Source organism: Aulostomus chinensis, chromosome 16 (genome assembly GCF_037954235.1).
Source record: "Aulostomus chinensis isolate RoL2024-O1b breed Wild chromosome 16, RoL_Achi_v1.0, whole genome shotgun sequence".
Classification (NCBI taxonomy): domain Eukaryota; kingdom Metazoa; phylum Chordata; class Actinopteri; order Syngnathiformes; family Aulostomidae; genus Aulostomus; species Aulostomus chinensis.
Window position 1 is genome coordinate 267,188 of NC_141335.1, and position 27,989 is coordinate 295,176.

Consider the following 27,989-nt stretch of genomic DNA (forward strand, 5'->3'; position numbering starts at 1 on the left):
TAATAGCAGTAGTAGTAGCAGAAGTAGTAGGAGTAGATGTCATAATAGCAGTAGTAGTAGCAGAAATAGTAGGAGTAGGAGTTGTAATAGCAGTAGTAGTAGCAGAAGTAGTAGGAGCAGATGTCATAATAGCAGTAGTAGTAGCAGAAGTAGTAGGAGCAGATGTCATAATAGCAGTAGTAGTAGCAGAAGTAGTAGGAGTAGATGTCATAATAGCAGTAGTAGTAGCAGAAGTAGTAGGAGTAGGTGTCGTAATAGCAGTAGTAGTAGCAGAAGTAGTAGGAGCAGATGTCATAATAGCAGTAGTAGTAGCAGAAGTAGTAGGAGTAGATGTTGTAATAGCAGTAGTAGTAGCAGAAGTAGTAGGAGCAGATGTCATAATAGCAGTAGTAGTAGCAGAAGTAGTAGGAGTAGATGTCATAATAGCAGTAGTAGTAGCAGAAGTAGTAGGAGTAGATGTCATAATAGCAGTAGTAGTTGCAGAAGTAGTAGGAGTAGATGTCATAATAGCAGTAGTAGTAGCAGAAGTAGTAGGAGTAGGTGTCGTAATAGCAGTAGTAGTAGCAGAAGTAGTAGGAGCAGATGTCATAATAGCAGTAGTAGTAGCAGAAGTAGTGGGAGTAGATGTCATAATAGCAGTAGTAGTAGCAGAAGTAGTAGGAGTAGATGTCGTAATAGCAGTAGTAGTAGCAGAAGTAGTAGGAGCAGATGTCATAATAGCAGTAGTAGTAGCAGAAGTAGTAGGAGTAGATGTCGTAATAGCAGTAGTAGTAGCAGAAATAGTAGGAGTAGATGTCGTAATAGCAGTAGTAGTAGCAGAAATAGTAGGAGTAGATGTCGTAATAGCAGTAGTAGTAGCAGAAATAGTAGGAGTAGATGTCGTAATAGCAGTAGTAGTAGCAGAAATAGTAGGAGTAGATGTCATAATAGCAGTAGTAGTAGCAGAAATAGTAGGAGTAGGTGTCATAATAGCAGTAGTAGTTGCAGAAGTAGTAGGAGTAGATGTCGTAATAGCAGTAGTAGTAGCAGAAGTAGTAGGAGTAGGTGTCGTAATAGCAGTAGTAGTAGTGGCCATAGTAGGAATAATGGTAGTAGTGGTAGTAGTAGGATTAGTAGTTGTTGAAGCAGAAGTACTAGTGGTAGTAACAATGTTACAACTCAGCGTGCAACTATGTAGTAATGTTGACAGGTACCTGCGAGATCCTACAGTCTGTGATACTTTAATAACGTAGTACCAGCTCGTATACTTGCAACAGTGTTGCGGTCACCTGACTTGGCCCCGTCCGGCGGCAGCAGCCCGCACACGAGCCCGAGGGCCTGGTCCCCCAGCATGCAGTCCCCCAGGTCCAGACTCACGAGCGCGGGGTGCGTGGACAGGGCCGCGTTCAGGGTCACCAGGCCGGCGTCCAGCAGCGGGCTGCCGTGGAGGCTGAGGGGCGGGGACACATTTGACATCACAGATCCGAGGCAGCTACCGACAGCGTGCGCGTGGCCAGGTACTCACAACAAGGTGTGCAGGGAGCGATTGGCGCCCAGGGCGTCGGCCAGGTGTCGCGTCCTGCTGAGGCCGGAGACCACGCCCAGGTTCAGGTTGAGCTGAGCCAGCGAGCGCGACTCGGCGACGCTGCGGCAGATGCGGCCGAAGTCCCGGTCGGAGAGCTGGCAGCCCCGGATGGAGAGCAGCCGGACGCGGCCGCCCTTCAGGCTCTCGCTGATGTCCTGCACCTCGGCGGGCGACAGCTGCTCGCCGGTGATCTGGATGGAAGCGGGCAGCATGCCGGAGCACCTGCGGGCACACAGGTAGGCTAACATGCTAACAAGCTAACAGCTCACCTGCTGACGGAAGATCGATCACCTCCGACGATCTGCCGGTCAGCCATCAAGGATCAGGTTCTGATCGATATCAGCTGATCACTCGCTGGTGACCGATCACCCAGCGGAGCTGATCAATAACCGATGAATGTGCAGCAGGTTTCTATTCCATCAGGTGATCAACCTAATCATTTATCAGCTCGGTGGTTCAGCAACAGAGTGATCGATAACCTGATAAATGATCGATCAGCTCGAACGCGGAGGACCGCCAGTTTCACCCGCTGATGTCATCGTCCGCCGTAGGCCACGTGCCGGATCTAATCCGCCGCGCAAACGTCACAGCCGATCGATTGATCGATTAACCATAGGGTTGCAGCGCAGCGGGGTTCGGTGTCCTGGAGGTCGGTGAGTCCCGGTGTGTTTCCGCAGGTGGCGGTTACGATGAGACCCGGGGAGGCGCGAGGAGGGAGCAGGAGAGGAGAGAGGTCTCACTCGGAGCCGGTTCCCGGAACCGAAGAGTTTCCGGTTAGATAGAACAGAAAACGAACGAGACAGGCAGCAGGCGAGATCGATGACACCCAAACTATTGATTGATTACAAAATTAAGAATGATCAATAAACTGAAGGGGGGTGTGTGAATGTACACACCTGTCAATAATACCTTTAGCATCAACTACAGCAGGATAGAAACATTAAAGTACTAGAACTCTACTACCACCAACACCATGCTACTCTACTACTACCAACAGCATGCTGATCTTGCTGAGTTGTGCTACTCGTTTTTATCAGGTAGTACCAGTACTACTAGTGGTAGTACTACAAGTACCAGTACTACAAGTGGTAGTATTACTAGTACCAGTACTAGAGGCTCTGCAGGTCTGCAGCCTCCTCCTCCAGCAGCATCAGTCAGGGATCTGGGAGGTGTACTAGCACTAGTATCAGTACTCCTAGTGGTAGTACTACAAGTACCAGTACTACAAGTGGTAGTAGTACTAGTACCAGTACTTGAGGCTCTGCAGGTCTGCAGCCTCCTCCGCCAGAGGCTCAGTCAGGGATCTGGGAGGTGTACTAGTACTAGTGCCAGTACTACTAGTACCAGTACTACTTGTGGTAGGAGGTGTCAGCCTGAGGCTCTGCAGGTCTGCAGCCTCCTCCTCCAGCAGCATCAGTCAGGGATCTGGGAGGTGTACTAGCACTAGTACCAGTACTACTAGTGGTAGTACTACTAGTACCAGTACTACTAGTGGTAGTATTACTAGTACTAGAGGCTCTGCAGGTCTGCAGCCTCCTCCTCCAGCAGCGTCAGTCAGGGATCTGGGAGGTGAGAAGCACCAGGACTCAGAGGAAGAAGTCCAGTTAGTGACCTGCAGCTGTGAGACAGGAAGGAGGACAGGAGGAGGGAGAAGCCCAGTGCATCATGGGAGATCCCTGCTAGTCTAGGCCAATGGGATAAGAGCTAGGGGGCGGGGTTAACCTGAGCCCCCCCTCACTGTCAGCCTCATCAATAAGGAAAGTCTTAATCATAGAGAGAGGTCTGAGTCCAGGACTGGACTGGAAGACGGTTCCACAGGGGAGGAGCCTGATAACTGGAGGCTCCGCCCTCTGTTCTACTTTTGGAGCATCCAGGAACCAGCAGGAGCCCAGCAGCATCCTGTAAGGAAGGGTTCTTGCTGGGCAGTAGGGAACTAGTGCTGCGTCTGAATAGCCAAGTAGGTCTGATGGTAGGTCTCAGAGCAGGTCGCAGGCTGTCCCAAACCACAACTGGCACGAGTAGCGACCTACTTCTCAACCTAAATTCCAGCCTAAACACGCCCACATTGTAGGTCGGTTCAGGTGCATCCTACGGAGCAACCTATGGCCCACAATGCACCGCGGACTTCTTCTTCGTCCCCTAAAAACTTGTGGACCCTCAAGCCAAGTTAGCGCCACCAACAGTCTCCCATTCTGATGAACACCAACATTTATAGTTGTTGATGACTAAAGGTGCGTTAATATGCTTAATAATAGAGGATGAGGGAAAGGAGCTCAGAGTGGAGTGCAGTACCACAGTCAGGCCAGCAGGTGGGGCTTTCGTTGGAGCTGTCTACCTAATTGCGGTATCTGTGCTCTGCCAGCAGAGGTCGTGCTTCACCACCAATCTACTAGGGCGTCTGAATGGTGCCGCCATGTTTAGGTCGTAGCAGGAGGACGTAGGTTGGTACTTGGCAATTCGGACGCAGCATAAGAGCTCTCTCAGATATGAAGGTGTCTGACTGTTGAGGACTTCGATGCCAGAAGAAGAATCTAGGATCCTGTTGTGGATCTGACAGGGATCCAGAGAAGAGAAGTCAGTACAGGAGCGATCTGGTCTCTTCTCCTGGTTCTGGTCAGTCCACCAGCACCTGGAGAGTCTTTAGGGACTGTCAGTGCATCCTGATCGGAGGAACCACATTCGTAATTTAAATGAGAATAAATAACACCTAAACTGGTTATTACAGGGTTGATAAACAGCCGAGGCTAAACACCAAGTGACACATCTCGCTGGAATAGAGCATCTCTGCCTGTGAGCTCACTGGAGCCTTCATTCTAAAGGCCTTGTCACGTGGATAAAATGAGGCTCATAATTAAAGGATTAACTAGTGATTCTTCATCAGAATCTGCTGCTGCGGTCGATCCATCAGCTTTTAACGATCTACAACTTCCGGTCTTCATTTCAAAATAAAATATACAACTGTGACTGATGTTTCGTGATCACTTGTTTGTATTTATTTCTTCTTATTGTGACTTTTTTTGAGGAGCCATGAGTTTACTGAGACTTTCAGAGGGGATGAAGATGGCCACTGGCTCGCTGCTGTGTTAGCTGTTGAAGGGAGGTCTTCCGCTGATGAACGAGTGTGGATGTCGTCACTGACCAGAGCGCGAGCGATGGAGCTGGCAGGTGTCACTTCTGATTCTAAGCAGGTTTATATTCTGATTTTATTGTGATGAGTGGAGATGAATTTGACGCCTGACGAACGGCAGGATAGATGCCCCTCTATGAACAATACCAACCATTAGAATAAGATTTCATCTGATTCTTTTGACTCCAATCATTTAATAGATATTTGGAGGATATGAATAGATATTTGACAATTTTCATGGGTGAAACCAAATGGCCGTTGTAAATCTCCCCAGATTTATGGTCCGCTACTTCTGACACTGTCAGGTGTTTATCAAGGGTCTACATCCAGCGCTCCCTTAAGAGATCATTGTGTCATACATCTTGTATTGAATCCAGAAAGAAGTACTAAATAAAAAAAAAGACTCTTGGAAGTTTAATGCAGACCTTAAAAGATAAAGCACAAGTTAAAGCCATCAAAGATTTACTACAGAAGAATGAGGAAGCCAGGATGAGGAGTCGTTGCAGCAACAGATGGGGGGTCAATAAATTGCAGTAAATCTAAATGCCGACAGCAGAGGGAGTATGAGGTCCAGGCGGTGCAGGATCTCAGGGTTTGTTGTATCTGATCTTGATCAAAGCAATTTTAGGAGGTTACAGGAGCAACTTGATCATCGTGTGGTGATCTGTTGATGTCCAGATCATAAAGTGACGTCTGAGGAGATGTGCAGATCCGATCGCCTTTCTAGAAAATATTAAAATAACCCCAAGATAGATTTGGCGTGTAGAGCGACCTGTGACTCTGAGATCCACATGGCAGGACTGGACAGTGCGGCTCAGAAAGTGACCTCTGGTTTTATGAATTCTTTTGGGAGGACATGAATATGATAGGATATGATTTGAGACTATAAATGACATGATAAGAAATAGGACTTTAACTCCTACAATGAATCAGGGATTAATAACTCTCATAGCAAACGTGGTCGAGATAAAAGATGGAGCGACAGCCCTGTCACCCGACGGAGCGCTGGCTACAAACGCCGCCGCCTGTAAGTGACAGTCAGGGTCCATGCAACAACGTAGACTCGGTCTTATTTGCTTCTAGGATTTCAACTGAAGATGATGGAGTCACTTTGTTTTGGACTTTTCCAAAGCCTTCAGCATGGCTGAACATCCTTTTATCATACAAACACTGGAATATTTGGGCTTTGGGGAAAAGTTCATTAGAGAATTGTTGTCAAATCAAAAACTTTATTTCTACAGCACTTCTCACACAATCAAACTGCAACACAAAATGCTTCCCAAAAATAAAAACAAGCAACAGCAAATACAATATAAAACAATAAATGTTAAGAACCCGCCCCTTCCAACCCACACACACACACGCACACGCACACGCACACGCACACGCACACACACACACACACTGACTGTCCAGAGTTTTCCTAAGCCCTAACCTAGCTTAGCAATCTCCCCTCTGGAAGGGTTCGGGACAAGTACGGCGGGAACAACTCGTCTTTTACATCCAGTCATTTATTCACACACACCTACAGTATCATTCACACAGTTAGCTTTGCACATTAGCCTACACGTGTGACTGCTTCTCAGACTGTTAGGTAGCTAGCACTAGTAGTAGTAGTAGTAGTAGTAGTAGTAGTAGGTTGTAAACCGACAAGGCGTACCGGTCCCGACGATGAAGAATACTGAAATGCGCAGCAACTCCACCTAGTGCCTACCTCTCATCATGCATGCGCAGGTGGAAACATAACCTTGTTTGATACTTAAGTATATAAATATGTAAATATGAACATAAACACACAAGCATGAACGCAAATATGCCTGAATCATTACAGTGATTTTGGACCTTAGTGGAAAGTCGTACACCTCCCACTTGGTCTGCTGATTCTTGAATCCAAGTAGGCCACCATAACTACACAGACAGACTTTACATATGAACTCAACTTGTAACTGGGCTTTTAACGTTACATTCTCGTTCATGAATTATTTCTACTATAAGCAATCATAAATGTGAGGTAGTTCCTATGTCCATGTCCGATGTTCACATTGTCCTCCACCGAAACACACTACCAAACCTCCTCGTCCTTGTGGCGGATGGCAGCTGGGGGGTCTTGATCCTTAACCGGAACACGCCCATGTGGTGGGGATCCATAACCAAAACACACCACGTGGTGGGGATCTTAGACTTGTTCTTCCACTGGTAGCAGAACTACTAACTAGTGGTCGACCGATCGATCGGCCGGCCGATTAAATCGGCCGATTTTCGCTATTTTTTAGTAAATCGGCATCGGCCGATTATTTAATTTGGTCGCGCCGATTTTCAGTCAGGCACATCTGCGGGCAGCTATTTACAACCCGGCGCAGCGCTGTCCATTCAGAACCAGAGGGCCAACAGGAAAGGCTTCAATTCTTATATTCCAGTGTCCTAAAGTCATATATTTGCTCTCATTATAAGTTGTAATCTGTTGCTTCATTTAGCGAAAGTAAACAAATAGCATTTTCTGCTCAAAATGAAACGTTGCTCGCTCATAGCCGTCAAGTCTCCCGTTTTGGCCGGGAAACTACCGTATTTCACCCCTCTTTCCCGCCCTCCTCCCGTATCAGTATTTTTCCGTAAATCTCCCGTATTATTCAAAATAAAAACATTCTCGTGCCTCTCCAAACTGAATTCCGTCACTGGCCTCGCGAGAATTACCGCCAGCAGTAGCCAGGGCGGAGTATCTGGTCCGCGGTCCGTGTAGTGAACAGAAACAGTGCCTCGGTCGCCGCCCCCCCCCCTCATTATAATGAATAAAAGCCCCCCCCCCCCCATTATAATGAATAAAGCCCCCCCCAACAACGCGCATCATAAGAAGTAGCGGGCCGTGCGCCGCCCCCCCCCTCGGCATCGGAACATTTCCCTTATTTTCTCGACCAAAACTTGACTTTAACGCGTTAATTTGTTTAATTAGAAAGAAAGCATGAAAACGCTTTACTTTAGTTTTTATTTCCTGTCGTATTTCTTAGTAATGTCACTGTGGAACAGCGAGGCAGCGAGGGTCTCTCTCTCACTCATTCACTCACTCACACACACTCTCACTCACTCACACACACAAGTGTTGTGCGTCCTCTTATTAGTATGATATTTTAGCATGCCAATTAAGGACAATACCATAGCATATCGGCCCTAAAAATCGGCCCAAAAAAACCGGCAGCTCATATCGGCCATCGGCTGACTCTGACTTCTAAATATCGGTATCGGCATCGGCTTCAGAAAAACCCGTATCGGTCGACCTCTACTACTAACCTCCTAACGTCTCTGTGGAGGCTAGTAGACAGGTAGTTCTCAACCCTTGGAGTCCTCTTGCACTGTCTGTCAGAAACTGGGCAGCTCTGACATGTTTTCACCTTCACATCTCGCACTAGGCCCTTTGTATCAGGACATGCCTCCATGACCCGACCCAATCTGAAGCGGCCCCTTAGTGCATTCTGATCAGCTAGCCACACAAGGTCCCCTGCCATGACGTTTCTAGCAGGAGTGTGCCATTGTTGTCTGACAAAGAGGCCCGGACCTGCCAGCTGGTTCCACCTCTTCCAGAACTTGTCAACCTCAATCTGGATAGCTCTCAGGCGCACGACAGGGTAAGCTGGATACTCGAACCCCTGCGTATCCCCGGAGGGCCCAGCACGGCCCAGCAGAAGAGAGTTCTTCTGAGAGTTCATTCTAGCTTTAGCATGTAGCACTAGGAAGCGCTCTCTGCTCCACGAGGAGGTGGAACCACCACCAAACTTTAGGCTTCATTCAAACAGAAACTGCATCTCAGGGCGAGCCTCACAGACTAAAGCTACGCTTCAATCATCCCTCTGTTCAGGACCGCCTGACACCGCTGCTGCTGCCGTGGTGAGAGTCTCGTCCTCTGCAGACAGGCCCAGACTGTCTCTGTGTGTGCGAGAGGCTTTTAGTGGGTGTGTACTGATGATGGGGGCGTGGCCATGAGGACCAACAGCTACAGCTGGCTCCGTTCTGATGTTTGAGCTCTAGATTGACATTGCACGCTTGTTATACTTGGCGGAAAAAACCTGCATGTTTTGAAACCTTGATGGTCCACCCACTAACAATTTAGTCTGGTCTCGTTCTCGTCAGACGAAAATGAATACACTTTGGTCACATTTTAGTCTTCACAGGGCGATGGTGACGTCCGTCTTAGTCTCATTTTCGTCAAGGAAAAAAGGGGTCTGATGTCGTCATTGTCGTTTTCGTCCAGCATGACGAACACAACACTGGTGCTGATGTTCTCTGGCAGGCTCTGCGCCATCATGGCTGAAAGCAGCCTCCCCGTGGGTTTTAGTTCTGACTCTGGCAACGACTAAAAGGCCAGAGGACCTCAGGGTCCGCGAAGGTTGATATGATTAAAGCAGTTCAGATAAATAAGATGGGCCAAACCATAAAGACCCTTAAAAACTACTAAGGACCTTCCAATGGATCCTGAAGCACACGGCGAGCCAACGCAGAGACTTCAAAACCGGTCATTCACAGTTTGGAACATTGAGGCGTTTTGAAGTTAAAGGAGGAATTCGTCACGGCTGTCGGTGCCCACCGTTGTTCTTTATTACTGTGGCTGGATTATCGGCAGTCCTCATAAAAGAAGAGTCCAAGCATCCACTCACTGTGAGGGGAGCTGCTGGTCGCCAGCCGGCCAGCGGACGCCACCACTGTTCTGAAAGGACTCGGCAGTGACGACTGGGGTCTCTGTTTTCGAAAGCCTCTGGTTCACATTTAAATATGAAGAAGTGTGAGTTTTGGCGATTGATGAATGTGCATCACATTCCAGTAAAGAATGAAGTTAAATATGTAGGGATCGGAGTCACAGAAGAGTGAAGCCTGGAATGTGGGAAGGAACAGAGCTCTGGAGGACTTCTCATCATGGTGGCTCCCAAGAGCTTCACGCAGGTGGAGTCCATCCAGGCTCGCCTCCCCACCCTCACTGGACACACCTGACAAGTTCATCGAGGCAATGAACCAACTTTATTTGCATCATTAGTTAAGAAGAGGTGACGTTGTGAACCCTGTTGAGGGCGGGGCTCTCAGCGCGGCTGAATGGTTCCATCAAAGTGGTCACCAAGTTTTGTTCAGCAATGTGAAAGTTTTTGGTTTGACTTTCTGTTGAAAATCTTCAGGAATTTTGGAGGCATAGATTTTGTAGTTAGCTGACTCTGATATTCCTAGATTGCTAATTAAGCTGTCTGCTATCATTAGCAGGTCCTCCGGTCTGTCAGCATATAGACGTCGCCCCCCACAGTCCCAGTATGGAACAACAGCTTCATATGAATCAAGAGGAACTAAGAAGAACTCGTCCACTTGGCGTCTGCTGGGGATCAGAGGTGATTTGTGCACAACGCTTTCATCACAGTTCCAACTTTGTTTGTAACAATCGCCATCTGATCCAGTAACCAAGGCAACGCCACAGGCCGCGACTCCATGAAAGGCACGGTGGCTCCACAAAGGCCTCCTCCAGTCAGACGTGGATGCTTTTTCTCAGATAAGAATGCAAGAACTTCTTGAGAACTCATTTCACTTTGGTCTGTTGCTCTTCACCTCTGACGAGGAACCACGTTTCATCTTGACACTCTGAGTTTTTTATTAAGAACCGTTGCCTCTCCTTTGCTCTTCCGCTGAGGGCTGAAGATTATTTCATTTTCCTTCATTCATTGAGAATAGAATAATGAATGTGGTTTATCCATGACTTTTTACATAAAAGGTTTAATTTAGATTTGAATATTTGTACTTTTTGTAATGCAGACACTGAAACCCGGGAGCATCTCATAATCAGGACCTTCTGGATGCTTTTCAATATTGGAGAACCTACAATGATCAAGTTATTCTTATTTTTACTACTGAAAACGTTAAATTTGGTTTACATTTGGAGGACAAAAGAAGAATTAGGGATCAATCCTTATTTAGGCTAAATTCTTCATTCATAAATGTCCCTTTTTAAAAATGAATCCGATTTTCATTGCATATCTCAAGGAGGAAGTCCAGTGCTCAAGAACGCCCCCTGGCCGGACTGGGAGGCCCAGCATCTTTGTGTCTTTCTGTCTGTCTCGTCGTTTCTTCGGCTGCCGGTCGCTCGGTGCCCCTCCAGGTCAACGCTCCTCTCCGGGATGACGGTGGTGCCTTGTTTGGTTTTGTAAAGTCAATGTAAGGGGAAGGGGGAAAAAAACCCAAAACACCAAGTTGTTAATAAAGTTTCCATTTAAAAACGTCGCCACTGTGACGTAGTCGGAAGTGTCTCGACGGCAGCTCGTACCGAACTGCAGGTCTGGGTTCCAGACAGAAGGTGAGACAGACGCACAGACAGGTGAGACGCCTCACACTTCACCTGCGTTACGTTGATCGATTGACAGGAAACTATCGATGACTTTGATGTCCGGATAGTAACGAGTTTGAATCAGGGGAACCAGCAGACCGGAGCCGTTAGCTTATTTAGCTGTTAGCATGTCCGACGCGATCAATCAAACCAGAGACCAGGATCACTCAAACATTCGATTTGTTCCATGAAGCTTGAGCTGATTCTCTATCGATCTCTGACGCATCGATCCCGCGTCTCAATGTACAGGTGTACGGTCTACAGGTGGATGTGACGTTGTCGCTGTTGAATAGGGACCCCCCCCCCCCACACACACACACACACACTCACTCACTCTAACCTGTGTGTCGCCCCCCCCCCCCCCCCCCCCCCCCCCCCCCCCAGGTTCGGGTGTCGGTGGATGGCCGTGTTGATGGGACCGGAGAGAGTCTTTCCCAGCTCCGAGGACGAGGACGATCGTCCGGGGGAGGGGGGGCTGCTGCCAGTCGTGGCTGTGTGGAGTGGGGGGGAGGAAGAGGGAGGGGAGATGGGGCTGGATGGAGAGGAGGAGGACGAGGAGGAGGAGGAGACCAGCGGAGGATATTATTACCAGCCTCTCAACCAGGAGCCTGACGGGCTGAACGCCATGGCGCCAGAGGAGGAAGAGGAGGACAGGGGGGTGGCGCCCTCGCACGCAGAGCAGCTGCAGCAGGTGCAGGAGAGGATTGAGGTGAGATCCACGCACCAACATATCATGACACGATCAGATCACATGACCATCTTTTGTCTGCAGGTGATGGGGCTGCATCTTCCTGAAGCGCCACCTCCTGACAGTGATGAGGAGGATGACCCTGAAAGTGCGGCGGCTGAGAGGAGCCACGCCTCCATCCCCATGGATGCAGGTTACACTGCTACTTGAATGCTTGAGTATCATGTGTGGAACTTTGCCAGCTGACATCACTTCCTGTGTCCTGCAGATCATGTGGAGCTGGTGAAGAGGACGATGGCGGCTGTAGCACTGCCATCACTTGCCGTGCCGGCTTGGGCCCGTGAGATCTCTGATGACCAGTGGAAGGATGTGGTGCAACATGCCCTACAGAGCCGACAGAGCGCCACCGCACTGCGCTTAAGTCGCCGTGGCAACATCAATGGACCCTAAATGCACCACAGACACTAGCGGGACTGTGGCAAGAAGTAACCGCTGCAGGGCAGCGATGGGGCACTGTGACATGCTCGTGGGAGGAGTTTGCCCCAAGACATTTCTCTTCTTAACTGAAATTAGCTTTCAAATGTTTCACACAGGAAGGAAGGTGAGCCTTGTTCTTCCCGGGAAATTACTGGACGTCTGTCAACCATTCCAAGAAACTTGAGTTTTAATTTGAAACACCTGAGAATTAGGAAGGAAACAAAGCGAATGACAGAGGCAGGTTTGCTGTTTCTTTAGTCTTAAAACCAAGCGAACCTCGGAGGTCCTGAGTGAAGTCCTGACGACTCTCGAGGATCCCTGTGGCCCCCTGGAGGGCAAACCCCTCCCACCTATTGATGTGGTTCATTAAATGATTTAAACTGACTGAAGGACATTTTCTCACTTTGTGATCAGTAAATTTGAAGGTGATTGCCAGTTTGCCATGGTGGTCACATCAACTACGTGTTCTACCATCATGTTGGCAGGTTTGTGTATCTGATCTCTCAAGTGTTGAAAGGAATGCGCCCACTTTTAAGGTGAGTCTCTTACTGTCCATCATCCCCAGAGCTGAGACTCAGGCTAGTTAGTGTTAGCGTAGCTCCGTCTCTGCCTGCTTATCAGGAGGGTTGTGTTTAACCTTGGTGATGAATACCAGTTTAACATGAGGAGACGTTGTAGTGGTAGATTCAAGACACGTAGCCGGAACTACTTTCCTGACTGGGAGCAGTGATTTGACGCAGCACCTCCAAAGCTCCACTGGAACTTGGGTCAACAGAACCAAACGTTTGTTGAGGACTAGAAGAGCGACTGCTGCTACTGATGATGAGGAGGAGGAGGATTCCTGCTGGACACACCAGCATCCTGGACCTGAGCTAGCTGATGCTAACACTTCCACCCACTACCAGCCATTGGGCTGAGCTAACTAGCCTGGACCTGAGCTAGCTGATGCTAACACTACCACCCTCTACCAGTCATTGGGCTAAGCTAACTAGCCTGGACCTGAGCTAGCTGATGCTAACACTTCCAATCACTACCAGCCATTGTGCTAGGCTAACTAGCCTGGACCTGAGCAAGCTGATGCTAACACTTCCCACCCACTACCAGCCATTGGGCTAAGCTAACTAGCCTGGACCTGAGCTAGCTGATGCTAATATTTCCCACCCACAACCAGTCATTGTGCTAAGCTAACTAGCATCCTGGACCTGAGCCAGCTGATGCTAACACTTCCCACCCACTACCAGTCACTGTGCTAAGCTAACTAGCCTGGGTCTCTGCTCTGGGGGCAACAAGACTTACACTTGTGGACATGTTCCCCTGCTGCCCTTAATCTTTGTTCACTTATTCTTGAAAACACCTTTCAAGACATAATTGTGAGAAACTGATGTTTAATATCTGATCAATTCAATCTAACCGACCAATCAATAATCAATATGAAGAAAACATGTCATAAACTATCTGTTTTTATTTTTCTGAGTAAAGTGTCAAATGTTGAAAGTCACTTGATTGCTTTGATGAATCGTGTGTTTGCGTTGACCAGGTCGTTGGAGTGTCAATGAGTGTGGGGTCGCACCTTTGACCTTTAAACCATGTTTGCGAGATTTTCAGAGACAGTCGGGACATCAATGTCCGGTTGGGCGAACACTCCCTCCACTTTCAGCCCAGATCTAGAGAGAGAGATGTTTCCTCTTACTTTATTTACTTCGGTACAAAATGAACCTTCATACAATCAACGTCTGCACAAGATGGCGGAGCAGCGTGGACACAATGGTTTGTCTTTGTGTTGTCCTGTGTCTTGCCGATCTACAGATGATGCTCAGACACCACATCTAAGACAGGCGGCGGTGACACTGGACCACCGTGTCTCCTGATGCAACCAGCTGTAGAGACGGCTAATGCTAACAGTTAACGCTAACAGCTAACATCTGGGTGCAGATGCAAAATCAGCCCATGACCAGAGGGGGCAGCGGACGCATGTGCCTGTTCTAGTGTCACTCGAATGGATGAATCTAAAATCCTCACACAGACATGGGCGAACATTCCTGAACGTCAACATCAGGTGTGAGCGAGGACATGATGGGTGAAGACAGCATCTTAACAGGGTAATATCACAGCGTAGGGGGTGTGGCCTATCAGAGGGCGTGGTCATGACTCAAACAGAATCACAAGCCTCAAGAAGAATTTGGGTCATCAAAGCCATTTGATGAAGTCCTTTACATCGGCAATAATCGGCAGCAAGGTTAAAGGTCACAGGAAGTCAGTCTTACCACTGATGATGGGGACGTGACACTCAATCAACATTTCAAACTTCACATCTCAATACTGCCACTTCACGTCTGATGTCTCTGATCACCCTAAAAGTTTTCAAAACACAATCACGCCATGAAACAAGATGAAGTCACATTTACATCTTCATCATTTCTTGTCACCAGCTGCTCGTCAACGACTGATTGCAATGGCGAGGTCGTTTCACCTCCAACCCTGGAGCCTTCAGGATGAAGCCCTGCCTCTCACAGGGAGCTGTGTCGATCACAGATGACAATGATTTACAAATTTACTAAAATTCGGTGGGTAAAACATTGAAATGATCTTTAGAGGAAACCATCAACCTCGCCGAAGGTTGTTTTCTGTTGACCTGATGAGTCACAGCTGCTGTTTGCCTGAGGTGTGGGCGGAGCCTCGTCACATTCACATCAGACGGTGTTTCAGTGCTTCAAATGAACTGACAACACTTAACTGCCATTGCGATTGCTTTTAAATAGTGGCAAGGAGGCGTGGCAGTGTGACTGATAGACAGCAGGGGGCAGCAAACATTCAAACACAAACAAGCAACACGGACGCTTACATTCACCGTGTCTCCAGTCCACCCAGACCCACCTCTCCCTTCCCAGATATGACTGGTCAGGTCACATAAAGAGGGCGGGGCTCTAAATTCTCTGAAGCCAGTCAGTGAGCTCATCTGTGCTGCGTTCAGGTATCCTGGGACAAAGGTGAAATGTGGCAGCATTTTCCACAGCAGGAACTGAACGACCTGGACGTCAAAAACCAGCCAGATTCTGGATCCACTGGCGGTCTTGTGCTTCAAGCTCATGGCCAGTCAGCTGATTCACCATTAACCTGCTCATCATTTATCATGAGACAGGTTCTTGTTTGTTGATGTTTCAGTCCTGGTGGCGCCCCCTACTGAGGAACCCCTGATGTAACTTTAAATGACTGTACCAACACAATTCATGTTCCACTTTGAATAACACATTCAGGTTATCAGAACATGCTGGGTGCGCTTTGTGCTGATTGGTCAGACAGCAGCTGAATATGTTGCCCCGCCCCTTTGGATGATGTTGGTCTGAATGTGACTGAAGGTGACTGACCTTTGGTGCCACTGAGACATCAGAACACGGTGGCGCTTTCTCATCAAAGCTGAACGCATGTCAAATTCACTCTGATGTCATGAAGACAGTACCTGAACACTACTGGAGGATTGGTTCTACAGTTTCCATGGAAACCAGCAGGACAGGAAGTCACTTTATCATTTAGACTGTTGGGTAATGTGGATGCCTCCATCCACCTGATTACATCATCTCCTCTACCCTGAACCAGATGGGCTGACGATGATGGCGTGTTCCAGGTCATTCAGTTCCTGAGGTGGAGGAGGCCAACAGGTGATGAGTTCAGGGACCGTGTGTCTGTGATGCTGCATTTGAGGTTTCACGGAACACAAACGTGCGTGAGGTGGATACGTCCTGCTGGCTTACAGCCACCAGGGGGCAGACGTGAAAAGGTCGTCATGACGTGGACCAGCGTCGGCTCCGTCCTGACTCAACTCTGGACCACTTCCTCCCCAGAGAGTCGGACAGGACAGGGCGGGATCAGGCTTGGTAGGGAACTGCCTTCCCCTGTCAGAGAGCCTCCTGATTAGCTGTCAGGTACTCCTCAGCTCTCTTGTGCGCCTCCAGAGCTTTGATGGTGTAGACGTCCTGCGGAAGCTCCGATTTCCTCCTCATCAGCACTTTATCCTTCTTCAGATCTTTCAGACCCTGAAGGCACAAAGACAGCAGGAAAAAACTTTACCATCACGTGACAGTCTCACAAGGGTTAAATGGGCAGCTGGTACACACGCCAGCAGCAGCAGACGCTCACATACTAGCAGATCACACACCACTGGTGGCAGATGCTCACACGCCAGCGGCAGAAAACATGACATATTCACTTGTTTCACACTGTAACAATCAAGTATGTGCAGGATGACATGCTTATCACGCTAACATGGTACAGTCAACATGGCTGACTTGAGGCCACTTTCCTATCACATGGTATCATCACAACTCTGCAGGTGGTTTCAAGAGGATGCTGGCTTCCACAACCAAATGATGCTAGTTGTCATAGCAAGGCTGTCTGCCATTATGAGTGTGATAATCAATATTTGAAAGATGGGTCGTTTGAGTCTGATGTGTCATCATCGGAGGACAGAATGTGTTGAGCACCTGTGAGGCTTCTGTCTCCACCGTCTTCTTCAGCAGCTGAATGTCCTCAGCTGTCGGAGTCTCTGTCTCCATTGAGTAGACTGCTAGAGAGTCATTGTACACCATGAACTACACACACACACACACACACACACACACACACACACACACACACACACACACACACAATTACGTGAAGCTCAATCCAGGAATCTTAATAAACTGATGGGAATATAAAAAGTCTGACCTCTTCCTGTGGGTGGAGTCCTGGGCGGATGGGGTGGAGCTTATTGCTCTGAGAGGACACAGATGGACACACACATACACAGAGTTACAAGTGCAGCAGCCAACACTTCCACCTCCCGGTCAGCAGGTGTCTCCCTCCCTCCTGCTGCACTCATTAACGGCTGGTGCCATTGACAGTAGCAGTCTCCCTAACTTTATATTATTTTTCTTCCGTACATTTTTTGGCACCTCAAGTCCTTCAAACTTTGACCTACTGACATGATGCACACATCAAAGTGTTCAGCTCTTCAAGGGTAGTCAACAACTATACTTTTTAACATACTGCAGTTTTCCAACCCTTTTTTTATTACAAAGGAAGTCTGGGGAAACACACCGAAATACCTCAAAACTCAAATGTTCTCAACGCCTTCAAACTTTCAACCACAGAATCCATTCAAGTATCAAACTATTCCACTTTACATTCTCTACAACATGTCACTTTTTATAGTTCTAACTTTTATACATTTAAATTGTTTGACTTTTTAAATCTCATTTTTATAATCCAAGTCAATGGAGAAAATCTTCAAATCCTCCAAAACTCACTTCAGCTATCGAGCCAACACATTTAACATCCACTCGGCCGTACCCTAACCCTCAGACATTTGGGTCATTAGGGTCAAATCTTTGACCTTTACAGTTTGTAACAATATTGCTTGTGTGATTTTATTGCTTCCATTTTTGGTCTTTTATCTTTTATTTTTATGCATCAGATTGGAAAGGTCATTTCTGAGAAAGGTAGGTTCCTAAATATAGATATTACTATGATCACCCTGCATGTAGTGGATGTGTTCATTTCCATCCAAGTATTGTCCATACACCCTTTAAATAACGAGCACAAGAGAAGAAACTGGAGGTGGCAGGTGAGTGTACCTGAGGGTTCTGGCGGGCCAGTTCTTCTATCTTGTGCCAGATCTCATCTCTCTCCTTCAGTTTGTGTTTCTCTCTGCACACACAAACACACAGGATTTAGTCACGTGTGCGAGCGTGGGCTGAATGTGTGAGCTGCATGTGTGTGTGCATGGGCTGCGTACGTGTGTATGTGTGCGTGTGTGCATGGGCTGCATGTGTGTGTACGTGTGTGTGCGTGGGTGGCGTGCGTGTGTATGTGTGTGTGGGCTGCATGCCTATGTGTGTGTGGGATGTGTGTGTGTGAGCTGCGTCTGTGCTGCCTGCATGTGTGTGTGGACTGCATGTGTGGGCTGTGTGTGTGTGTGCGTGCACGTGGGTTGTGTGTGTGTGTATGTATGTGTGCATGGGCTGCGTGTGTGTATGTGTGTGTGCGTGGGTTGCGTGCGTGTGTACGTGGGTGTGGGCTGCATGTCTGTGTGGGCTGCGTGTGCATGCATGTGTGTGGGCTGCGTGTGTGCTGCCTGTGTGTGTGTGGGCTGCATGCGTGGGTATGTGGGTGTGTGCGTGCGTGCATGGGCTGTGTGTGTGTGTGTGTGTGTGTGTGTGTGTGTGTGTGGGTGGGCTGCGTGCATGGGCTGTGTGTGTGTGTGTGGGCTGCGTGCATGGGCTGTGTGTGTGTGTGTGTGTGTGTGTGTGTGTGTGTGTGTGTGTGTGCATGGGCTGCGTGCATGCGTGGACTGTGTGTGTGGGCTACATGCGTGTGCATGTGTGTGCTGTGTGTGGGCTTTGTGCATGGGCTGCGTGTGTGTGGGCTGCGTGCGTGTGCTGCGTGCATGCGTGGACTGTGTGTGCGTGTGTGCCTGCATGGGCTGCGTATGGGCTGCATGCGTGTGTGTGCGGGCTGCGTGCGTGTGAGTGCATGGGCTGTGTGCGTGTGGGCTGTGTGCGCGTGGGCTGTGTGTGTGTGTGTGCGTGTGTGGGCTGTGTGCGTGTGGGCTGTGTGTGTGTGCGTGTGTGGGCTGCGTGTGTGTGCATGCGTGGGCTGTGTGTTTGTGTGTGTGTGTGCATGCGTGGGCTGTGTGTTTGTGTGTGTGTGTGCATGCGTGGGCTGTGTGTTTGTGTGTGTGTGTGCATGCGTGGGCTGTGTGTTTGTGTGTGTGCGTGCATGTGTGGGCTGTGTGTTTGTGTGTGTGCTGCATGTGTGGGCTGTGTGTTTGTGTGTGTGCGTGCATGTGTGGGCTGAGTGTGTGCTTATTACTTCTGTTTCTCAGCCTTGTACTGTTGTGTGCAGTCATCAAACAGCTTCTGGTTCATCTCCATGAAGAGCTTCAGGGCGTTGTAGATCAGGCCGTGGATCGTCCTGAGGAACAGCCACAGTCAGCCAACTTCCTGCTGCAGGTCATGTGACTCAAACACAGAACTTGTGAGAAATAAATATTCAACTCTATGTCAAAGCCCAAGTGTGTGTGTGTGTATGTTACTTGTTCCAGTGGCTCTTGGAGTTCTTGTAGAGCGCCGGGAACATGATGGGGAGGATCTTGGCGGCATTGTCGCTGATCAGACTCATGATGTACTCGTTATTCCAGTAATACAGAGCCCTCTCTGCCACCTGTACAGTGACATCACCACCACCACCACAATCACCATCATCACATGTGCGTGGTTCTGACTCTTTCAGTTTTGGCCCTGCCCCCTGTTTATATCTGCAGTTCATGCTCTGGTTCTGTTTAAGCTGTAGTTTAAACACTGCTGAAAGTTCTGGTTCTGATACCTGGAAGTGAGGGCTGGACACACACTTGGCGAGCTGTCTGAAGAGGGGCTCCTGGACCTTGACAAACTCAGATGGCTCGATGACATCCAGAATCTCCTCCAGCTCATTCAGGAACATCACTTCTTTTGGGCTGTGAGTCTTGGGCCAGAACTTGAGCAGCCCCATGATCACCTGCAGGAGTCAAAGGTCATGCAAGATGAACAATAAATGGCTCCTGTCGACGTGTCCTCACAGTTCCTTACTATGGAAACACAGGGTTGTAATGACAATGGGAGGGATGTCTCACCGGCTCGGTTAGACTGCTGTCCTTCTCCAGGAACTGAACCACACAGTATGCAAGCTGGTGAGACAAGACAGACGGACATCAGAAACAACAATCCAGGTTCAGGGTGGTGCTGCTCGCCATCACTCGGCAATTTGATCCAAAACTGATTTCATTTGGATTTAGAAATCATTACTTCAATTCCCAGCCTCTGAACAAGTGCATCGGGTTTTATGTGAGCGGCGGGCAGGCGTGCCACCAACAATTCCTGGTTGAATATTTCCAGGGCATATGAGCATGATGTGTTGACCTCTGACCTGCGGGTGATAAACGCTCAGGGACTTGACTTTATGAAGCGGCAGGAGGACTCGGATCAGAAACATCTTGTGTTCCTCTTTCAGCGGGAGAGCGAAGCCGTTGATTATACTGGAGAGACAGTTAAGTCCAGTTAATCAAAGAGGTGAAAGGTCTGATCTCTCAAACATCCACGACAACACATCACATTGATGAGATCATCCAAAGACTGCAGGAGGGTATTTACTTACCCAGCTGACCAGAACCCCAGAGATCTGTGTGTGTGTGTGTGTGTGTGTACCTTCCAAGGATCTCAAGCAGCTCAGCAATGCCGTTATGATGTTCAGTTTCATAGATGAATCTGAAACAATGACACCACTAAGTTTGTGATGGTTCTGAGTGTCTCCATGATGGTTCTGGTTCTGCGGGTCTGTGGACTCTGACCTGTAGAAGATGTTGTTTATCTGACGGCGGATGTAAGCACGGAGGCCAAGGAACTTGCCGTAGATGCGGTGCAGGATGGTCTTCAGGAAGTCTCTCTCGCGCGGATCCTCACTGTCGAACAGCTCCAGCAGCTTCACACACAATGACAAACAAAGGCTCAACTTGTTCCTGTATGGTTCTGCTCAGAGATCATGTTCCTGTATGGTTCTGCTCAGAGATCAGACCTTACCGACAGTACAAACTTTTGGTCAATGTATTTTTTGGCAACGTTTGGCTGAAAGTCTGGAGACTCCAGGAAGCGAAGGAAGAACTCATAAACCAGCTGCGGACGAAAACACAGTTTTTAACAAACATCTGGGTTCTTATCAAATTTCACAAAAACAGATACCAGAACATCAACCATCGTTCCTGAGGGCAACAAAGAGCAGCAGGGTACCTGCAGGTGGGGCCAGGCAGCCTCCAGCGTGGGCTCGTCCTCCTCAGGGTCAAACTCTGCTCCAGTCGGATTGGAGGACGGAGGAAGAGTCCGGAACAAATTCACTGAAAACTGACAACAACATCAATAAGTGTTGATTTGAGACCCTGAGAGATGCACCAAGTGTGACCGACCCGGGGGGGCGGGGAGTTCCTCACCATGATTACAGCCTCGGGGTAGATGGACTCGGTCACTACGTCGCTGTTGTGGGTGATGTATTCGACCATCTCATTGAGTCCGGCTCGCTTCACCTCTTTATACTTGAGGTCGCTGAGTGGGTCGCTGACAAAGTCAAACAACACGCAGCACTGACGTAGCTTTTGCACGAACAGCTCCTCACGCTCTACAGGAGGGGCATCTGAGGGGAGGCAGGGCGCCAAAACCACAGAAGATGACTGGGGTTAGGCAGAGGTCAGGGTCAGGCTAGGGTTAGGCAGAGGTCAGGCTGAGGTTAGGCAGAGGTCAGGGTCAGGCTAGGGTTAGGCAGAGGTCAGGCTGAGGTTAGGCAGAGGTCAGGGTCAGGCTGGGGTTAGGCAGAGGTCAGGCTGAGGTTAGGCAGAGGTCAGGGTCAGGCTGGGGTTAGGCAGAGGTCAGGCTGGGGTTAGGCAGAGGTCAGGCTGAGGTTAGGCAGAGGTCAGGGTCAGGCTGGGGTTAGGCAGAGGTCAGGCTGGGGTTAGGCAGAGGTCAGGCTGAGGTTAGGCAGAGGTCAGGCTGGGGTTAGGCAGAGGTCAGGGTCAGGCTAGGGTTAGGCAGAGGTCAGGGTCAGGCTGGGGTTAGGCAGAGGTCAGGGTCAGGCTAGGGTTAGGCAGAGGTCAGGGTCAGGCTGGGGTTAGGCAGAGGTCAGGCTGGAGTTAGGCAGAGGTCAGGGTCAGGCTAGCGTTAGGCAGAGGTCAGGCTGAGGTTAGGCAGAGGTCAGGGTCAGGCTGGGGTTAGGCAGAGGTCAGGCTGGTGTTAGGCAGAGGTCAGGGTCAGGCTGGGGTTAGGCAGAGGTCAGGGTCAGGCTGGGGTTAGGCAGAGGTCAGGGTCAGGCTGGGGTTAGGCAGAGGTCAGGCTGGGGTTAGGCAGAGGTCAGGCTGAGGTTAGGCAGAGGTCAGGGTCGGGCTAGCGTTAGGCAGAGGTCAGGCTGGTGTTAGGCAGAGGTCAGGGTCAGGCTGGGGTTAGGCAGAGGTCAGGCTGGGGTTAGGCAGAGGTCAGGCTGGGGTTAGGCAGAGGTCAGGCTGGGGTTAGGCAGAGGTCAGGCTGGGGTTAGGCAGAGGTCAGGCTGGGTTAGGCAGAAGTCAGGCTGGGGTTAGGCTGAGGTTAGGCAGAGGTCAGGCTGGGGTTAGGCAGAGGTCAGGCTGAGGTTAGGCAGAGGTCAGGCTGAGGTTAGGCAGAGGTCAGGCTGAGGTTAGGCAGGGGCTTGGCGATTAGGGCTGCGACGATTAGTCGATGTTGACAAAAATTGCTAATAGCAACAGTCGACAATGAATTCCATCGTCGACTGTTGTCTCCAGACGCGTTTTTCCAACAGAGTGAGGCATCTCTCTTGATTATAATCTCTGCTGAGAGTCGCTCATGCGCGGTAGCGTCTCTCCTCTGAGCGGGAACATACAGGAACGCGCCGTCAACATCAGGTACGCGCACCAAAACTTCTAAAATGTGGGAGCATTTCAGCCTGGATACGGCGAATAAAAAGACTACTAGCAAAGGTTGCTAAGCAGACCTTGGTGTCATGGCGGTGATGCAGGAACATTTAAAGAAGCCCGTCGGGCAGCTGAAGGAAGCGCAGTCTGACTGTCCTCGTGAGACTCAAGGGACATTCAAGCAGGACGGTTTTAGGACACATTGGACATTTTAGAAGAGTGTTTTCACTGTAAAAGAGAGCTCTGGCGTTTGAGACTGTGCCTGACAAACGTGTTTTAAATGAATGAATTCAATAAAAGATGTGTTTTTCATTGAACCATCTTTCTTGTTTATTATCATTTGACACATAATTAAATCAACTTCATGGTAAATTTAAGAAAAAATTAATAATTATCCGATTAGTCGACTAATCGTGTCAACAGTCGGTGACTAGTCGACTGTTAAAATAGTGGTTAGCTGCAGCCCTAGTGGCGAGTACCTTTAAGTGCAGGTAGCTTCTGTAGCTCTCTGTTTCTGGTCAGACTGAAACGGGATGAACTCTGGCGCCGCTCCTTCTTCACCAGCTGAGGTCCTCCAGAGTATTTGATCTTGTTGAGCTGTGTGGGCGGCGGCGTGCTGTTACTAGGACGCTTACTGCCACTCTGCTGCTGCTGGGACTGATACATGCGCACACACAGACACAGAGCTAATTTTTGAACCAGGACCACAGAGGTGAAATTTGACTGCCACCAAAACAAAAGACGTGAATGCTATGTTGTCATGGTATGGAGCAATGTAGCCAGTGCTGGCTGCTGACATCATCAGCTCCCATGACTCACTGATGAGGGTGGGGCCAAGGTTAGTGATGAGAGTCCTTTGCGATGAAAGCTCCATTTTCTGAGGTTACAGAAGTGAACAGGACACAATATCCGTCCTCACACTCGTCGCTTGAAGGAACAGGAACATTCATTTAGCTGGAGCAGGCCAGCAGAAGGTCTTGTGACTCGTACCACTCTCTTCCTTGTGTACGCCCTTTTCCACCTTGGCTTGTCCCAAGTGTGAAATGACCAGGAGAATTTGAACAACTTCAAGGCTGGTGAACAGCCGTTTCAGAGTGTCGTGCTCCACAGGTGCCAGTCAGAGGTGAAGCAGGGAACTGTGCTTTGTACACCAAGACACAATGGTGAAATGCAAAGATGAACTCAAGGACGCAATGGAGACGTGATAATTAATGTATTACTGTTAGAATTGATCTGTTCTGGAAATGCTATGATCTTGGATTCCCCCCCCCCCTTTTTTTACAAGCCATGATGATGCACAATGACGTACAATCCAGGAAGACCGGGGTCCTCCTCTGCTGCAGTAGTGGTGTTAGGGAGACAGTTCAGGTGAAATACTTAGCAGGTGCTCGATATGAAGGGTATGAAATGTGTGGGAGCCTTGCAACAGCCCCCAAGATGGCTCGGATCGGTCAGAGAATGTCAGAACAGAGCCTCGGTTGCTGCAGCATCTCTGAGTGGCGTGCGGCATTCTGAATGGGTGTGTCCATGTTGTCCATCTTCATCCCCACACATGGAGGTGGAATACTGCAAGGTGTGAAGGCTGATGGTTCGTTTGTCCGGACCCATCATCGTAAGTGAAGGACGACACTCCACTCTGTTACACTGCTGCACAGTTCCTGTTTCTCTTCCAGGATGATGCCTTGTATGGCAGCCTCCTCCATCACTGTGTGTGTGTGTCTGTGTGTGTGTGTGTGTGTGTAGACCAGGAAAAATTCTAAAGAGCTTTGGGTGTTGTCAAGGTGAAAAATGAAAATGTAAATAACATGAATAAGAGTCAAACACATGCGGATGTCTCCTCTCTGCACGATCAATAATCATCAACTGACCTTCGTGTGTTTGAATCAAGCAGCTCCTAAAACTGGTGTCATGAGATGAAAATGCTCAGATCCCCAACACCTGATGTGGAACACGTTTGATTCCTGTTACTGCAACTACCAACAGGTTAGTCTAGAGACAGGAGGAATGGTCATGTGGTCACATGACAGTGACAGACCTGACAAACTGTCTCCGCGCCAGCGACTCACCTCCTCAGAGTTCTCTGTGGCGGCATCTTTCCCACTGCTGCTGTTCTTCGTGCTGCTTTTGGCAGATTTAGTTGTTTCCTGTTTAAAGAGGAAGACAAACAGCTGTTAGGTGACCAGATTTTCTTGGCTGAGACAAAACAGCAGCTTAGGGAGCTCCGCCCATCACACCTGCCTGACAAGAACCAACAGAGCATCAAAGCAGTGAATGACTTATCTGAAAATGACGGTTGCAACAGGCGTTGTGCACCCAAAGTATTTAGCAAAGGAGTCGTTCCATGTTACGTCGTAGAGACTAGGTGACCATGGTGAAGTGACCACATGTTAATAGGTGAGCTAGTCGTCTTTGGAAAAAACAATTGTGATCCACTGATTAACGATCTGATCACCGATGGGATCACGCCTGCGGACGCCTACAGATGGCACAAACATACTGACTCTTTATCAGCTGAACCAGCTTGGACCCAGAGCCTGAGTTGGCTCCAGTTCTTCCTGTTTCAACAGGCTGGCACCAACTCTCCACTGATCTCAAGCTAAGAGCAGCTTAGGTCAGGGCCTGGGGTAAGGTCGCCACAACCTACAAGACCAATCAAAGCTGGACTGACAATTTTAGAATCACTGCAGGATCAGTCACTCAGCCAAAAACAGTCAGCAATGGACATGGAAATGAAGCAGCAGTGGTCCATTGTGGCTCTCAGCCAGTGGAAAAGCAAACTGGTTATTATAAGGTTACCAGTTGAACTAGTTAAAAAACAGCTGTGAAACCAGCCCAGAACTAGCACCAGGATCATGTGGGTGAGAAAGAGGAACTAGAGGGCCTCGGCACCTGGTACCCCCAGCCCAGGCAGCCGTCAACAATCAGTCAGGTAAGTGCTTCTTCCATTGGAAATGAATCCTTTCAGCCTGGGATGCAGCAAGTAAAAACAACAACAACAACAACAACAACAACGGAGAAACCAAAGAAAAATGGCTGCATCTGTAGTTTGTGCTGAACATGGGAGACTTGGCAGGGACCCTGGGGTAAAACCCTTTGATTCGGCTTTGCCAACCGAAAAGCCCTTTTACCGTCTCCCACACTGCAGGCTGCTGTCAGGGACCGGGTGTCCAACAGCAGCCTGCAGCAAACACAGGAAAGACAGAGGTTCTTGACACACAGCACTGACCCCCCTCTCCCTCAGCTCCTCAGTCCAACCGCAGACTTCCTGACGCGACGTCTGATCAGCACGTTATGGTGAAGGTTGGAATAGCGGGAATAAGACACCAGGAATCTTCGTTGGTGTGGTAACAAGTGGTGAAAATATGGTAACAGTCCTGCTGCTTTGTCGGCCCGACAGTCTGAGACCCTAACGGAACGAAGCCTCACGTTTCTCTGGTTAATCAGCACCTGCAGCTCCTGAGCTCCTGGTCGGTGACACACCTAATACACCTGGTACACCTGGTCCCAGCCTGCTTACGCTGACTCAGGGACACGCAACCATTTATATTCTAGATATTAACAAAATTTTTAGACTCGATAATCATTCCACCCCTATAATATTTTTCCAAGTAAATTTAGACTTTCACTCTGCATTTTATTAAAGTTCTGTGGATGTGGGGGTTTTAAAATTTGTTTTCTTCAAATTGTTGCCTGTATGACCTTTAAATCCACTGTGGCTTGACTTCATGGTTCTTCTGACCATGATGATAGTTTACAGTCGTGCTTGTATGTTTATTACTTCCATTTTTTTATATTTTGGTCTTATATCTTGTATTCTGTGTCACTTTGTAGAGTTTATTCCTGGAAAAAGTTCTATACAAAAAAAAAAGTATTACTATTATCATTATTAAAAACTGAACCCGGCCCCAAGGCTTAGAGGTCGCGTTGCTGTCTAGCTATCGAAGGGTCGCTGGTTCGATCCCCACTTCCCCCGGTGCCCATGTCCAAGTGTCCTCGAGCAAGATACTGAACCCCTAATTGCTCCTGATGGCCCTGGGATGGACTGGTGACCCGTCCAGGGTGAACCACGCCTCTCACCCAATGTCAGCTGGGACAGACTACACCGTTTGAGACACAAGGGCAGACCAGGAGACATGAGGGTGCACCGGGAGACGTGAGGGTGCACCAGGGGACACGAGGGCAGACCAGAAGACGTGAGGGTGCACCAGGGGACACGAGGGCATACCAGGAGACATGAGGGTGCACCAGGGGACACAAAGGTGCACCAGGAGACATGGGAGTGGACCACGAGACACAACAATGCACCAGGAGGCACAAGGGTGGACCATGAGACCCAATAGTGCACCAGGAGACTCAAGGGTGGACCAGGAGACCCGATGGTGCACCAGAGAACAAGAGGGTGGACCAGAAGACACAAGAGTGCCCCAGGAGACAGGAGGGTGGACCAGGAGACACTAGGATATGCCCCGAGACACAGGGGCAGACTAGGAGACACGAGGGTGCGCAAGGGGTCACAAAGAGACACAGGGTGCTCCAGGGGGAATTGGGGTCACAAGGGTGGGCAAGTGCACACCAGGAGACACAAGGGAACACAAAGGCGCACAGGGGAACACAAGGGGACACGAAGGCGCACAGGGGGACACAAGGGGACACATGGCTCTCAGCTCAGTCTGCTGGTCCCTTACTGGATCTCATTGAGTCATTAGCAGTGTGGGAACAACCCATGATAACGTTCAAAAATGATTCTTGAATCCACACAAGCATGAATGAGCTACTCGTCATCTTTAGATCGGCCTGTTATTTAAATTAATGGTTTAGGGAGCAGCTAGTTAGCTGGTTAGCACAACAACCTAACACGAGGCACGAAAAACTGTGTTTTTGGCTCAATGCGGTGCACTTAGACGGTGAAGACATAATTTTGCGAGCTAGCAACTCTGCAGCTAACTCTTAGCTCAACCATCCGCTGCAAGCGGGGCCTTAGCAGGCTGGCTAGCTAGCGCTGCTAGCCGTTGCCGTCTGGAGTCACAGAAGCCCATCTCGCAGCTGATTCGAAACCGCTATTAAATTAACTGATCAACGGATCCCGGTGCCGCCATGTAGCTGCAAGCTCACCTTGTCCTTCTTGCTTTTGTTCGGCATATTGACGGCGCTGCAGGATTTTCTCACGGATACCCCGTGATATTCTTCCTTGGTACTCAGACGCTGTCACTCGGACTGACTTGCTGCCTGCGCCCGCTCCCGGCCCGGCCGACCCTATTGGCTAGCGACTGCGACATCTGCCTACCAACGCGTGGAGGATTTTTTCTGATTCGCTGCGAGCTCGGAGACGGA

The 27,989-nt window shown here is 49.2% G+C and overlaps 3 protein-coding genes and 1 long non-coding RNA gene across 4 annotated transcripts; 2 read left to right on the forward strand and 2 right to left on the reverse strand.

The window, feature by feature from the left end:
* Positions 1 to 994: 994 nt before the first annotated feature.
* lrrc73 (leucine rich repeat containing 73) lies at positions 995 to 2,298 on the reverse strand. Its single transcript, XM_086181494.1, has 2 exons — positions 1,505 to 2,298; positions 995 to 1,429 (listed from the first exon to the last, which is right to left on the reverse strand). Exons 1-2 carry the CDS (start codon positions 1,810 to 1,812, stop codon positions 1,204 to 1,206), a joined length of 534 nt encoding a protein of 177 aa, XP_086037620.1. The 5' UTR covers positions 1,813 to 2,298; the 3' UTR covers positions 995 to 1,203.
* LOC147247040 (uncharacterized) lies at positions 1,434 to 10,564 on the forward strand. Its single transcript, XR_015109620.1, has 3 exons — positions 1,434 to 1,800; positions 4,590 to 4,752; positions 9,924 to 10,564. It is a non-coding gene; the product is annotated as an uncharacterized LOC147247040 (long non-coding RNA).
* Positions 10,565 to 10,777: 213 nt separating this feature from the next.
* Positions 10,778 to 13,690, forward strand: mea1 (male-enhanced antigen 1). The gene is made up of 4 exons (XM_086181491.1): positions 10,778 to 11,025; positions 11,419 to 11,743; positions 11,807 to 11,915; positions 11,991 to 13,690. The coding sequence occupies exons 2-4, from the start codon at positions 11,435 to 11,437 to the stop codon at positions 12,170 to 12,172; spliced, it is 600 nt and encodes a 199-aa protein (XP_086037617.1). The 5' UTR covers positions 10,778 to 11,025; positions 11,419 to 11,434; the 3' UTR covers positions 12,173 to 13,690.
* On the reverse strand, positions 13,147 to 27,968 carry ppp2r5d (protein phosphatase 2, regulatory subunit B', delta). Its single transcript, XM_086181490.1, has 17 exons — positions 27,771 to 27,968; positions 24,725 to 24,802; positions 23,138 to 23,315; positions 21,195 to 21,394; positions 20,998 to 21,108; positions 20,791 to 20,883; positions 20,562 to 20,692; positions 20,419 to 20,478; positions 20,141 to 20,249; positions 19,848 to 19,901; positions 19,562 to 19,732; positions 19,272 to 19,399; positions 19,049 to 19,150; positions 17,812 to 17,884; positions 16,904 to 16,951; positions 16,678 to 16,785; positions 13,147 to 16,230 (listed from the first exon to the last, which is right to left on the reverse strand). Exons 1-17 carry the CDS (start codon positions 27,795 to 27,797, stop codon positions 16,093 to 16,095), a joined length of 1,809 nt encoding a protein of 602 aa, XP_086037616.1. The 5' UTR covers positions 27,798 to 27,968; the 3' UTR covers positions 13,147 to 16,092.
* Between the last annotated feature and the right edge of the window lie 21 nt (positions 27,969 to 27,989).

Coding starts and splice junctions, on each gene's coding strand:
- lrrc73 (XM_086181494.1), bottom strand. CDS start 1,812: ATGTTAGCCTACCTGTGTGCCCGCAGGTGCTCCGGCATGCTGCCCGCT. Junction 1,430..1,504: donor CGCTCCCTGCACACCTTGTT/GTGAGTACCTGG, acceptor CCCGCCCCTCAG/CCTCCACGGCAGCCCGCTGC.
- mea1 (XM_086181491.1), top strand. CDS start 11,435: ATGGCCGTGTTGATGGGACCGGAGAGAGTCTTTCCCAGCTCCGAGGAC. Junction 11,744..11,806: donor AGGTGCAGGAGAGGATTGAG/GTGAGATCCACG, acceptor TTTTGTCTGCAG/GTGATGGGGCTGCATCTTCC. Junction 11,916..11,990: donor CTCCATCCCCATGGATGCAG/GTTACACTGCTA, acceptor TGTGTCCTGCAG/ATCATGTGGAGCTGGTGAAG.
- ppp2r5d (XM_086181490.1), bottom strand. CDS start 27,797: ATGCCGAACAAAAGCAAGAAGGACAAG. Junction 19,151..19,271: donor TCCAAGAGCCACTGGAACAA/GTAACATACACA, acceptor GCTGTTCCTCAG/GACGATCCACGGCCTGATCT. Junction 17,885..19,048: donor TACAAGGCTGAGAAACAGAA/GTAATAAGCACA, acceptor TTGTGTGTGCAG/AGAGAAACACAAACTGAAGG.